Here is a 12,799-nt window from a genome sequence, read left to right on the forward strand (position 1 = left end):
GGCGACATGAGTTTCTCGTATCTCACCGATGGTGCGCAGATCTCGGCAGCGAGCGAGAGGGCGCTAGCGCCTCTGTCTCTTTCTCCCGCCTGCTACAACTCCTTTTGGCGCCTATCGAGCCCAACCTGTTGGGCGGGGACTATCTTCTTAGCCTTGCTAGGTGTCTCGCCCCACCAGGTTAGAGGAAAGATTCGCTCGGATAGGCTCCAGTACGACATTGCGGCACCACCCCGTCCGATGTCTCGACCTCGCCGCCCGAGCCCGTTCGGAGCTTCCACGGTGTCGCCGCGGTTGAACACATTTCATTATTTCGCAGTTTTAGCGCAGAACATCCTCGTAGCTTCTTTCCAGATGGTGACTTCCCCCACACGGAAGCCCCATGCACAAAATCCGTTTCTCTGGCGACATCTTTTTTGCCTTACTGGCGACCGCAGAACGAGGGATATCTCGTGCCTGTTCTTTTTGTCGTCCTGGCGGAGTAAATGGTCATATTCATATTTTCCTGTGTGTACGTGTAAGCATCTGGAGCTATAGACGTGTCGGTAGGTAAAAAGAGCTTTGCTGTAGACAGAAATCCAGGCTGTGTGCACGCACGTACCTTCCAGCGAGGTACATGTCTCAATGGTTGCAAGGTTCCATCAAGCCGCTGCTCGTCTTCCGAGTGTCGCTCGGGTGTGTCCTTGCAACTGCCATGAGGGAGACCTCGCGGAAATGGTGGAACGTAAGAACCTCTGGCAAAAAGAAAGTAGATCTCTCTGGAGTGTGGCTTAGTATTGTCTGGTAGAAATTCAACCCTACGCATGTGCCGAGCCCATGCTTATTATTGTCTTTTCGAGCCATGCGGCGCGAGTCCTTGAGTGAAAAAAGTACGCGCGCAGATGCGTAGGCATATGTGATCGGTGATGCATCAGATGTGTACACGCCAAAACGTGCGCTTTTGAAGCGTGTATTCGTTCATGTGGATAGGTTAGCTTCAAAAACTGTGTGTCGTGCCTTTCCATTTTCTTCGCTGGCTGCCTCCTCTTGCCGCTGCTTCGATTGTTCGCTATAGGGGCGACGCCGTCTTGGTCCTCACCACGTATATTGCCCGTGCCCTGTTTTGTCGTTTCTGTGCCCAGCGACCTGGGGCAGTCATGACCCTAACTAGCCCGAGTGGGCAGTCTTCTGCTTGTGTTTTGGTCTTTTTCGTCGGAGGCGTAGAATTTCCTGGCAAGGGTTTTCGGACGGATTTTCTCTAGGCGGATTTCTCGGTCCGACCGCTGGGATCTCTGTCGGACGAGATCCGAGGTAACCCCTCGCTGCTCGTCTTCCCGGGCATATGGCCCCTCGCTGTTCCTCGGGGGGGGGCATGCAGATATCTCCACAAATGTGCAGCGGTGACCAGTTATCATTTTCCCCACTGTCCTTTCTCGGCCCCAGGGATTCTCTCCGGTCTGTGTCTTCTTTGTCGCTTTTCTATCCGAATTCTATGTCGATCCCAGGTGCCCACGAAGCACGTGCAGAGGTGTAGACTGCGGAAATTCTGGACACAGGCAACCTGCCCAGCAATCCGTACGCGACGCCCCTCTGGGAAGCACTTCGCCAGCGGGGGGGTGGGCGATCCGTAAGAGCACTGGTGCTCCACATCGTGTGTGGGTTGGCCACTTGCGCAATTTCTCTGCGTTTCCACTTTCCCAAGGCCACACCCACTTCTGAAACTCCGCGAACTCCCCCAAAATAGTATCATCTAGCGTCCAACCCGACACAACAGCGTACACTCTCTTTGGTCACCCTACCTCCCCTCGCTCCGTTTCGCCGTGGTCCCCTCCACGGGGGTTCTGTCGTGCACTTTTGCCCCTCGGTTCGTGCGCGTACTACGCATTTTTGGAGAATCCGCTTCGACGCCCAGAGGCAAACAGCGGAACGTCATCAACTGACAAGGAAAAACAGGCTGCGGCGCTCGCGATCTTTGATTCTTGCCAGTAAGTCTTCCACAAAACTGGGCCACGGCCACGCGATGCCGGTCTTCGCAACGGACGAGGAGTCTTGCAATGCAACACCTAGTCGCGGAGCTTAAAGAACACATTTGCAAGAAATACATGACCCCCCATCGCGTCCATCCTTTTCAGAAATGGATGTCTCGCCACGACTCGTTTCGCCGTCCACTTGGTGGGGCCGCCGCCGTGTGGACGCCTGCGAAGCTATAGAAGCGTATGCCGGCTGCGACGCGCCCCATGTTCATCTACAAGACCGTTGGACGAAGCAGTTCTCTCCTGTCGCTTGCAGTCCTCGAAATGAACGTGTCGCCCAATGCGCTTTCCTTAAAAGTGCCCTGAAAGTCGGCTACAAAAAATAGCTCTCCACCTCAGGACGTTGCATGCTGTGTCCACTCGCTGGGCACTTCCAGGACGAGGTGTACAGACACCTCGTCTCGGCCTCTGCAAAACGGGCCTGTTTACCACCTCAGTTCCTCGCTGATTTAGTCCAAAGACCTCCACTTCTGTGCTACCTCCTGTGATGTGGGCAGGTGGAAAAAGTGGATTCTAGTCAGCAGCGCTCGCGGCCCACAGTTTTTCGCCTGAAGTGCCCGGTCTCGCTCTCCCCCTTCTTCTGCAGTAAGTTCGTACAGCCGCCTTGTTCGTTCCGAGTTAGCGCCTTAAATCCACTTTGCGTAAACTGGCCTCGTCGGGTCGTGCTTCCTGCCCCACGACGCGGCAAACCTCTCTTCTGAGGGGTATCGTTGTGGGGCCGGGCTAAAAAGGCTAAACGCCAGCCTCTCCAAATTCCAAACCCTATGCCTGCGTATGACCCTGTGCCGTCCATGGGCGCCCAAATCTGTGAACCAGCAAGATTGCCCACATGCCACTCACGCCTCACAGACCACCGGCCAGGCTCGTGATCACAGCGCTTAAGCTCGTTCTCGTATCAATCGTGGACTTCCGCTATGTTGACTGACGGGTGCTGAACCCTTTCACGGTAGGGTTCCGCTTCACGCCAATGATGCAGTGAACGCCGTCTGCCTTGTGCTAGATTCAGGGGAAGCGGATATGACACGTGCTCGTGTTCTCTTGGTGTGCAGGTGGCCGGCGTCTTTGGGTATTTAGGAGAGGAACTTCCGGCCGACGGTCCCAGCATTTCTGTCTCTCAGGGGGGGCCATCGTCTCTGTTTTCCCCGGGGGTGCCACGTGAGGCTCTCTCGAATTCAAGTCGTCTTCCCCAGCACGCCGCTGGTTAGCTCAGGCGCTTGTTCGTCGACCGTCCCTGACGCCGTGCACCCGGGAAGGCTGGTTCTGCGTGGCTAACGCAGCGGCTCTCGAGAGTCACTTTCACTTGCAGCCTCCTCCGCTCTAGGCTGGGACGTCAGGCGATGACTCCCTGACTCGACACTTGCGAGGGTCACAGAGGAACATGACGCGTACAGCAGGTGCCTAATGGGAAGTGTTAAAGCGCCACGATCGCTTCTGCACAGCTAAACTTCAGGGGGTTCAATCCGAATTGGCTAAGTGTCGTCGGCCCCTCCGTCGCAGTTGGTTTCGCAAGAGCAAATCGTCGCCTGGTGGGATTTCGCCGGGTTTCCGTTTCCCGACACACGGGCGCGTTTGGCTAGAGCAGCGAAATGAGGTCCTAGGCGACCGCGGGGCTCTCGCGACCGGGCTTTTTTCTCCTAAAACGGGACCGTCGTTCTTCGCCAGCGAAGCCATTCGCGGTAACGCGCGAAATGCGCTTGGTTCTGTTCTGATCGCTGGTGCGTGCCCCGGCGTGTTGTCGCCCTCGGAACACAGTGCCTCTGCAGCCTCCTGGGAAGGCCGCAACCCGGTTTCTGCTCCCAGCCAGGTCGTCGTGTGTCTTGGTTGTTGACTGTTTCGGTCGCCCGTCTTATCGAATCCAGCAGGTGGCTTTCGAGTTTTCTTTCGGTGTAAGACGTCTACGAGCTTCTCTGAAGGGACTGCGACGGTACCGTCGGGAAACGCCACGAAGGGAGCACGGCGTGTTCGGGTCCAAGCCGTAACTTCGTAATCTCAATGGTTTATGCCTGGTACGAATTTCGTGTTTTTCGGTAATGAGAACGCTCCGCGTTTCTCCTGACTACTGCCTCGGCTAGGTCAGAGGTTGTTACCTCGGTTATCGTATTTCGAAGGAAACGTTCAGTGCTTTCCGCGTCAAGGAAATTGAGTTACTGGTTTTGAGAACGGTAAAACGACCTCGAATTTGTGTGTTGTACCCTTTTCGCGTATTTGCTCAGCTTTTTTGGGAACAAGAAACAAGGCTGTCGATGTGAGGCCCGGGACCGGTGTAACGCCCTCTCTCAGAGTAAAGACTGGGCTGTCCCTGATTTTGACTCACTCGCGCGCAGCGACGCAATCTGGCTGCTTGGCGCGAACACGTTTGCACTCGGTTCGACGTTCTGAGAAGTGAAGTTTTTTGCCTGTTCCGTCCCCAAGTCATTCTGTGAGCTCTGTGACTCGCGCACTGTGTCTTCGGGGAAGGATCGCTCTTGGTTTCCTCCGCGTTTCGCTCCCCAGAGACGTTTCTTTCTGGGAGCCGACTTGTATTGTGAAAATCAGTTGGCCGTGTGCACGCAATAGAAACGCCTCCCTGGCCAAAGTCCACTGCATTTGACGAGCTTTCGGGTCCGCCCTGGACCTCTGACGTGTGTCGCCAATTCGCGTGTCTCGCTTCCAGGTCACTTTTCCATTTGTAATATCTGCGATTTGTATTTGTTTTTCCCCAATTTGTTTCCGACGCTTGCAATTCCCAAGATCGCGTTGAGTCGTGCCGTAGTGTCCTTACTTTTCCCCATTCAACCGCGGGCTACGGCGGTGGCAGTCGCACCTGTATCGACTGTGGGCCCCAGGCTGGCGCAGCGATCTGTTCAGCTGCTCTGCGTGCAACCTGGCCCCGCAGTTCTCGGAGAGTTACAGGGGCCTCCCCTGCGTGCCTGTCTCTTCCGTCGAGCCCACTTCGGAAGCCGATTTCTGTGCTTGCTCGTGCTTCCGCAACCCCTGTGCCGAGGTGACCGCTCGACCGAGGCGCGTCTGCTTTGACGCGTTGTGCAAGGTGTCTTTTCATTCCGTTTCCTTCCACCGTTCATGCTTCCCTGCGGCCGTGCTTCGCCCTCACGACCCTGTAGGCTGTCGGCCGTGCGTGTGTGTCTGTGTGCGAGCGAATTGCGCGTTTCCTCGCGAACGTTTCCACCGAGAGCCCCTGCGCGGGCGTGCCGAGGCGAGAAATCTGTCGCTGTGCCGCAGCCTTCTTCCCACCTTCGCTGTGTCCACATCGTCCAGCCCTCGCTCAGTTTTTGCATACTCGGTTTGTAGCCCTCCTGGGGCCGATTTGCCGATCTGCCTTTCGGTCCTTTTCTCACGATGAGTGCGCCGGTGCCGTACTTCTCAACTGACGCTGCGGCGCGTCAGAATCTCTTTTTGTCGGCGCCGCCTGTACCCCCGGTCCCGCCGACCACGCTGTGCCCATCCAGCTCCAAGGCTGCGGCGTCTCCTGGCGCGTCGGTCGCCGCTCTTCCGGGAAGGACTGAAGACGCAGACGCGGCTGCCATTCTCCAGCTGCATCTTCAGCTGAGCCAACAACTTCAGCGGTCTCCAGTGACCGAGGGAGACATTTTTCGAGCGCTGAAGAAGCTTGCTCGCAACTCTGGCGGTGGGCCTTCCGGCGGGAACGGCAATCCGAGCGGAACCTCGGGGGGTTCGTCGCCCGCGTTTCTGGAGCCTGTGCCGCAAAGCGGAGGCTCGACAGAAGGCGACTACCCTCCGCCACCCCCTTCTCAGGAGATGTACACGCACATGCGTTCTGGAAGCAGCCACAGTGTCCGGGGCGCCGACGGTAAGCGTGGAGCGTCCTCGGCGAGCCGCGGAAACGGGCACCTCTCTCAGTCAGGTGTATTTGGAGGCAGTGGACTTGCGGGACTTGGTTCCGTGGCGCCCGCGTCTTCCCACGGCCTTTCTTCGTTGAGCTTCCAGGGCCCGCCTGAGGGGACAGGAACGCCTCGCGGCGCCGGCGGCTGGCGATGCCGCTATTGCTCGACGCTGAATGCCGGCTGTCTCCCGGGTCGGTGCGTGTGCTGTGGAAAGATGCAGAGCCAGAAGCGCGGAAATGCGCAGAAGGCCAGTGCGTCTCAGGTTCTGGGCCAGGGCACACATGGCACGTGCTCGGTGCAAAATCTCCAGATCCAGCAGCTGCGACGGGACGTGCTCCTCGCCGCTGTGACGGCGGCTGCAGCGGCGGCGGAGAAAAGGGTCGAGGACAAGAAGGAAGCGAAGCGGGCGGCTGCAGCAGTTTCGGCGGTAGCTACGGCCATGGCGGAGTCGCGGCAGCAGCTGCTGCTTTCGGAGAACCCTCCGACTTCGCCGTACTTTTCTGGAGGCAGGGTGGCTGGGAACTCCCGCGCCGGCCTCGCCTCCGACTCGGGGTCGACCGGAAATCTCTACGAGGATCCAGCTGCGGCGGCAGTGGCGGCCGCCTCCCTTTTGCCTGGCCTGCTCGGCAGCCTCGAGGCGAGTTCTGGAGGGAACGGGGGGACTCCAAGTGGAAGTGTGCAGTCCCCGTCCACGAGTCTGACGTCCATCGAGGACGGGGTCATGGGCCGAGCGCACCCTGCGTCGCCGGGCGTCGTGGGAGCGAGCCTTTTTCCCTCGCTCGCTGCCTCGGCTTCCTTCGACGGCGACGGCGCGCCGAACGCCTGCGTTGGCCGTTCCGCGGGTCTCATTCCCGACTTGGGTGCGCTGGGGACGGGCCTGGGGAGTTTGAAAGGCAAACGAAATCTACTCTCCAGCTTCGACGACCAGTCGACTCCAGGCCAAAACTTCCTCGGAGACTCCAGTTCTACAGGTTTAAGGCAGAGCGTCGGCAACTTAGCTGACGGGGGGAGCAGCACGCCGGGCACTTACTCTCTGCTCCAGGACCCGAACGCGTACGGCGTCGACCTGACTGTCTTTCAGGAGCTCGCCAGCGCGCCGCAGTCCACGTTCTTCACAGACGATGTAACGCCCGTCGACAGTCTCTCGCTTGTGAGTGACTGCCGAAGCCCGTCCGGCGCCACGCCTTCGTCGATTGTGAGCGGCCGCAGCAGTTTTTGCCATTCGGGCATCGCCGGCGGCGTCGCCACCCCCGGCAGCAGAGGCCGAGACAGCAACGGCAACTCGAGCACAAACGGCGGCAGCCCCACCACGGGGACGAACGGCCTGAGCAGTCGCTCGAATGGCGGGGCCAGGCTGCTGGCGACTGGGCCCGTGGGGGCAGGAGGCGGGAGTCCTCCAAATCGCGAGTCGCCGCCGGGGATGGTGGACCTGACTCCTGGCAATGGATTGACCGTTGCAGCTGCCGACTCAAAGGAGGGAAAGAACGGTGGACACCGATTCCCAGACGGAGCAGGGAGAGCGCGAAACAGCAGTGTGAGATGTGACCCGAAACGGATGGACGTGTCCACGTTTCCAGGTCATGCGCCTCTCCCCGTCGGGAACGGTCCGGAAACTTCCGGCGGCGCCTCCACTTCTTCCTTCAATGCACTTACTCCGAGCACCCAGAGCTCGCTCCCTCAACACCTACAAGCCTTGCAGCATCCGGCCGGCTCGTCCCTGCTTCAGATGAAAGGCGACACGAGCACAAGCAGCTGCGCAAGCTTCCTGCGCGCTGCGTCGTCCTCGCCTTCGGTCATGGTGGGAGAGGAGGAGTCTCCCGTCAGCGCTCTCCTCGAGGGTCTGGGGCTCTCGTCCACTGCGAATTCGGCCGGCATCGACGCGCTGCTTCCTTCTGTCCTCTCTCCCATTCAGGTAGGAAGGAATCGTCGACAGGGCACGAGACAAAGATCGTCCGAACAATCTGTCCCGCCGGGAGATGCACTGCGGCGATGGAGTCGGGAAAGTTCTCGTGGACGGGGCCCAGGCCAATTGAGGAGGCTGCTGGCCCCGGGTGAAAAACGAACAAACGCGTGGAGCTGCGTGTGTGTTTGAAAGGCGGCCCGAGGTGTCTCTTCAATGTGGCAGGACGAGGCATCGTAGCTACATTGCCCTGTATACGCGAGTACATACACTCGGTTCCAGTCTTTGCGCTGCGTCCTCGCGCAGGTGGAGGAGCGCACTCCACGGGGAGCTGTCGTTCCGGCGCATTTCTCGTTTGTGTGCCAATGATCCCGCCCTCTTCTCGCGTCTGCTTTGCTCACCAGGTTCTTCTTTTAAAGGCAAAGGAGGTTGCTGACCGCCTCGTAGGTGACTTCACAGTGCTGGGGTACAACGACCCAACAGCGAAAGCTGCGGAGGCTCTTCGCACATCCCTCGCCATTCTCGGCTTCGCGCCGCCCCCGCAAGGCGTCGGCAGTCCTGAGGACGATTTACCTGGATCCGCGGGGTTGCGGGGAAACAGCGGACCTGGCGGAAAAGGCAAGCAAAACGACGCCGGTCCAGGGAAGGACAGCGACGATGACAAGAAACCGAAGAATGCGAACTGGACACAGGGTGAGTCATCTCGAGAGCGGCGAAAGAACGTGGATTGAGTACGGAGGCGGCGAGACGCCGGCGTTGCGTTTTTTGTGGTGAGGCGATGTGCCCAACAGGAGGCCCGCGCAAGTTGTGTGCTGTGTTTTTGGAGCAGAGATGCAGACTTTTCCTCGCAGACACTTCACACGTTTTCTCTGAGCTCCTGACATACGACTGGCCGGCAGCACCCCAGGGAATGCGCGTTCGTCAGATTCGCTCGTCGATGGAACGCATGGGTCTCAGGTTCTTAAAATTGGCTGAACACTTTTGGACGCTGTAGTTGCCGTCCCTTCTCTCAATGCCTCCGGGTGTCGTAGGATCCGTCCTATGCGTTCTTCCTGCCGGGTCTTTATGGGCTTTCGCCCTCTCCGGTGTGCTGTGTCTCATCTCGCGTTTCGCAGGCATTGGAGGCCCGCACTTTTCGGCGCCGACAATGCTGGCCCATCCTGACGAGTTCAAGAATCCCAGCAGCTTCCTGAAGATCTACGGCGATCCAATGTGTGCCGTCGTAGATGCGTCGATGCCTCAAGCCGGCAGGCAGACCGGCCCTGGAGGCCGCGCACTCCCTGGATTCTCTGGACGAGTCGACGGGGCCTCAGCGCTCGCAGGCGGGTCAACTGGCAATCTCCCCATTCGTGGCCACAACGGCAACTGGGTGTGTGAAAGCTGCTCGAATGTCAACTTCCCACGGCGATTCCGATGCAACAAGTGCGGAGCTGTGCGTGGCCCTCAGGGGGATGCGATCGTCGCGGAATATGCCAAGCTGGTGTATCACCAGCATGTCAAGACGTACAGAACTCTCGCCTCGCGACCTGGCGTGGACCTGCCTCTGAAGCGTCTCCAGAACGGGAGCAGCAACCCCGGCAACGCAGGCACGTCGCCTGCACTGCAAAAGGGGGCTGGCGGGGGCCAAGGTTTAAACAGGCTCGGCGGCGGAACCGTCTCCGCTTTCTCGGCCGTGCCTGGAAGCGCGAGCAACGCTCAGGGCCATGACGGGGCCTTCAGCCTAAATAGAAACGTCGGGGGCTCTGGACACGGCGTTTCGTCTGCGACTCGGGGTTTGGCATCTGCAGATACCGCAGGGTTGAATGTGTCGGGTGTACAGGGACAAGTCGTCGGCAGCCAGGTAACGCTGCCTGCTGTTGACCCTCGAAGACCTGCCATTCCCCAGCCTCCGAGCACCACTCCAAGCAACGTGCAAACTGGAGGCATTCACGCGGACGCCCTTCGACCGGGAGTGAATTTCGCTGCGAGCGGACCGGCGCGCTGTGGCCCCACGGGAGTGCCTGCGCCGCCTCCGCCCACGCCCCAGCCTCCTCCTGTGCATCCAAGTGTCCGTGCACCAGCAAAGCAAGACGTGACGGGGGGGAAGCCGCTGGCGGGCGCCAGAGGCGCCTCCGGCGTCCTGAGGTCAGTGAACGTGGACGAAAAGAAGGGAGCGAAAAAGCTCTCTATTTCCGACAGGGGTGTGACGCAGGCCACGTGCCCGGAAACCGGTACCGGCAAGGAAGAGAAGCTTGGGAATGGAGACCGAAAGAGAGAGGTCTGTGACGTGGACGCCGCGGAAGGTCGGACCCAAGCAGGCAATGAATCCGCAGCGTCGGCCGGAGGCGGCAACCATGTAACAGTTAGTGGCAAACCGTCCGTCACATCCACGACTTCTGGTCCTCTTTCGTCTGTCTCCTCGCCACGAGCAGACGACGTCAGCTCTCCTGTCAGCTCGGGCGACGACAGCGAAGCGACGCCATGAACAAACCGCAGAGCCAACTGTGCTCGTGGGCGAAACGCTCGTCCCTCGCCAAAAGTCCGGGATGTCCACATCACCCTTGTGTAAGGAACCCGCCAGCTTCAGCCGTTGAAGAAAATATCGGCGGGGTTGGCGTGCTTAAAGAAAGGCTCATTCGCCAGCACGGGGGTAAGCCCGGTGGATGAGATCGAGACGTCGGTGGACGTGCCGAGGACAGTTGAAATCCTGGATCCTTGTCGCTGCGTTGTTAATCACCTTTACCGTCTCGTCCGTACCGCAAAGGCTGGACTGCCAACGGATCAGCGTAGTCGTTTTCTTTTCAAATCTTTTTTGAACAGGCGTAGAGGGGAACGTCCGTCGTTCTGTTGTGGAGCATGGTGTAGGATGGCATTCCACACGCGGCGCTACATCGTGTTCAGACGCAGTGTGAAATATCTAGTGCACGTCCCATGTCCGGGCCGAGTTCGGTTGGACAGTTTCCATGTCAGCATCCTGAGTGTTCTTCGGTCATAAGGATTGCTGAATCAGCCGAAAGTGACAAACCTCCGGACTCTTTTTTGGAGGTGGCGCAGCTGGATTTATTTGAGATAAGCTGCAGCTTCACCTCGATTCCAGTATGCATCGAACCGATGCACAGACACACAAGTATCAACGTAGGAAGGTTGTGGATTCACGGTCGTGTTCGGTCCTCCTGAACTTCAGAGTGCATTCGCAATTGTGAGGACGTGACCACGAATCGAAAGTCTGTGGTTCCCTCGAACGAATGTGTTGCGGGCGATATTGCTAGAGATCCGTTTCTGGGTGACAGTCGACTGCTGGTGCGTATATGAATAGGCTGTGTCGTGTTTTGGTCTCCACATCGCACGGCTGGCTGACCCAAGCGGAGAGATGCGTGTTTTGAGTTAGAACGGTCTGGAGTCTCGAGCGCGTACATCGTCTTTTCGTTTGTTTGCCCCTCTTGCCCATTTTCTGTTTTCTGGATGGGCAGCGCAACGCTCTGTCCAAGGACGTGCATGTGTATGTATGACCTGATTTCTCGAAGCCATGGACTGCGATTCCGCTGATGCCGACACCGGCAAGAACCAAGGCAAGAAATTGTTTTACAGATGTTTTGAAGGATGTACCATTTAGTTGCAATTCGGCTGCCGTGTGTCCTTTGCCGTCGATGCATCACTTTATTTACTCGCTGCTCCACCTTTAGCAACGTCTGTCTGTCCCTTGTGTCGGAGTACCCTCACTCGATATGTCTCGATTTCATCTTTCTTGTACGGGGGAGCCTCAAACGTAGTCTCAGCTCCGGGTAGACGGTCGCCATCCTTTTGGGGCATGCCACTAATGCGCAAACGACAGGTGGATTTTCATGTTTGCGGATGGGCGAGTTTCTCCGGTGCCGCCAGCCGGCTGTCCCCACATAGGAATCCCTCCCACCTGCACAGGATGCTGCGCTGAGCGCTGTTTGACGGAAATGATAAGCAAGCTATTGCCGTTCGTTCGGGGGTGATGAAGCGATGAAGGCGTGGTACGGTGTAACGCGCCCGTCGACTGCGTGTCAAGAGCGTCATGATCGGCAGAGTCCATATTTTGAACTGTGAAGTGAAGGTTGCTGCTGGGCTGCTGTGTCTCGCGAGTCCTCACTTGTGTAGGGCACACGGCCAAACTGAGTGTCGATCCTTAAATGCAGAGAGGGTGAGGCAGCTTGGCCATCTCAGGCTGCGCCTGTGGATCGAGCGGAAATCCATTCGTCCCTATGGCTCTTGTATGGTAGTGGTTATGTTTTTCATTTGCGTACGTGGACGCATGCCCCGTGTGTACAGTCAGGCGAAAAGCGCGTTGTATCGAACTGACAGTCAGATTGGCTGTCCGTCCGTTGTCCACGGCTCTGATCAAGAGTAGGTTTCCTGCTTTCAGCTTACAAAGGTGTCCTGGTATTATTCCTCGTTCCCCATCCGAGTTTCCGCAGGCAGTTGGTACGAGAGTGTCTGTTCTATTCAGGGTTTTCTAGGCTGCTGCCTACGTCGTGGCGCAGTGCCTCTTGAACCAGAGATGATGCTCTGGTTCATGGCGTCGCTCTGCAGGAAACGGGGAAATGATAAAAGCCGGTGACCGACAGCTATGTCCACATTTCTCGTGGACATGACCCGCAGTACTCTTGCACAGGGGTTCCTTTACGTCGTCAGTGTCTGTCGGCCGGTGTAGGGAAAACGGTCTTTCCTGTTCTGGATGCGCGCACACGAAGTCGTTCTCGGGTGCTTGACTCATTCGGTGGTCTTAGCTGTATCGTGAAAACCGAAATAAGATGTGCCCGCCCCATTCCATCTGGGTGTTCATACCCAGCTCCCCAGTTTCAGTTCACGAGTCTCAGCGCACACCAGAACTCGTTCTCGCTGAACAGTGTCTCTTCTAGATCCGTCAGTTCGCCGTAATGCGACTGGAACCATCCGATATTGCGGATATTTCTTTTCGCGACGGCAAAACTGGTCGCGTCACGTCTGACCCCCAATAGAGATTAGGTGAATAGTAGCTCTGGAGACGGCAAACAACTCAGCCTGTTACCATAAGGTCGATGGCGTCGCGAACGATAGAGAGA

At 58.0% G+C, this 12,799-nt stretch overlaps 1 protein-coding gene across 1 annotated transcript; it reads left to right on the top strand.

Moving 5' to 3' along the window:
• Nucleotides 1–5,345: 5,345 nt before the first annotated feature.
• On the top strand, nt 5,346–10,215 carry NCLIV_067770 (putative zinc-finger-Ran binding domain-containing protein; the record flags this gene model as incomplete). The annotated part of the gene is made up of 3 exons (XM_003886329.1): nt 5,346–7,763; nt 8,156–8,444; nt 8,867–10,215. The coding sequence occupies 3 exons, from the start codon at nt 5,346–5,348 to the stop codon at nt 10,213–10,215; spliced, it is 4,056 nt and encodes a 1,351-aa protein (XP_003886378.1).
• Between the last annotated feature and the right edge of the window lie 2,584 nt (nt 10,216–12,799).

The sequence above is a fragment of the Neospora caninum genome, chromosome XII, assembly GCF_000208865.1.
Source record: "Neospora caninum Liverpool complete genome, chromosome XII".
NCBI lineage: Eukaryota > Apicomplexa > Conoidasida > Eucoccidiorida > Sarcocystidae > Neospora > Neospora caninum.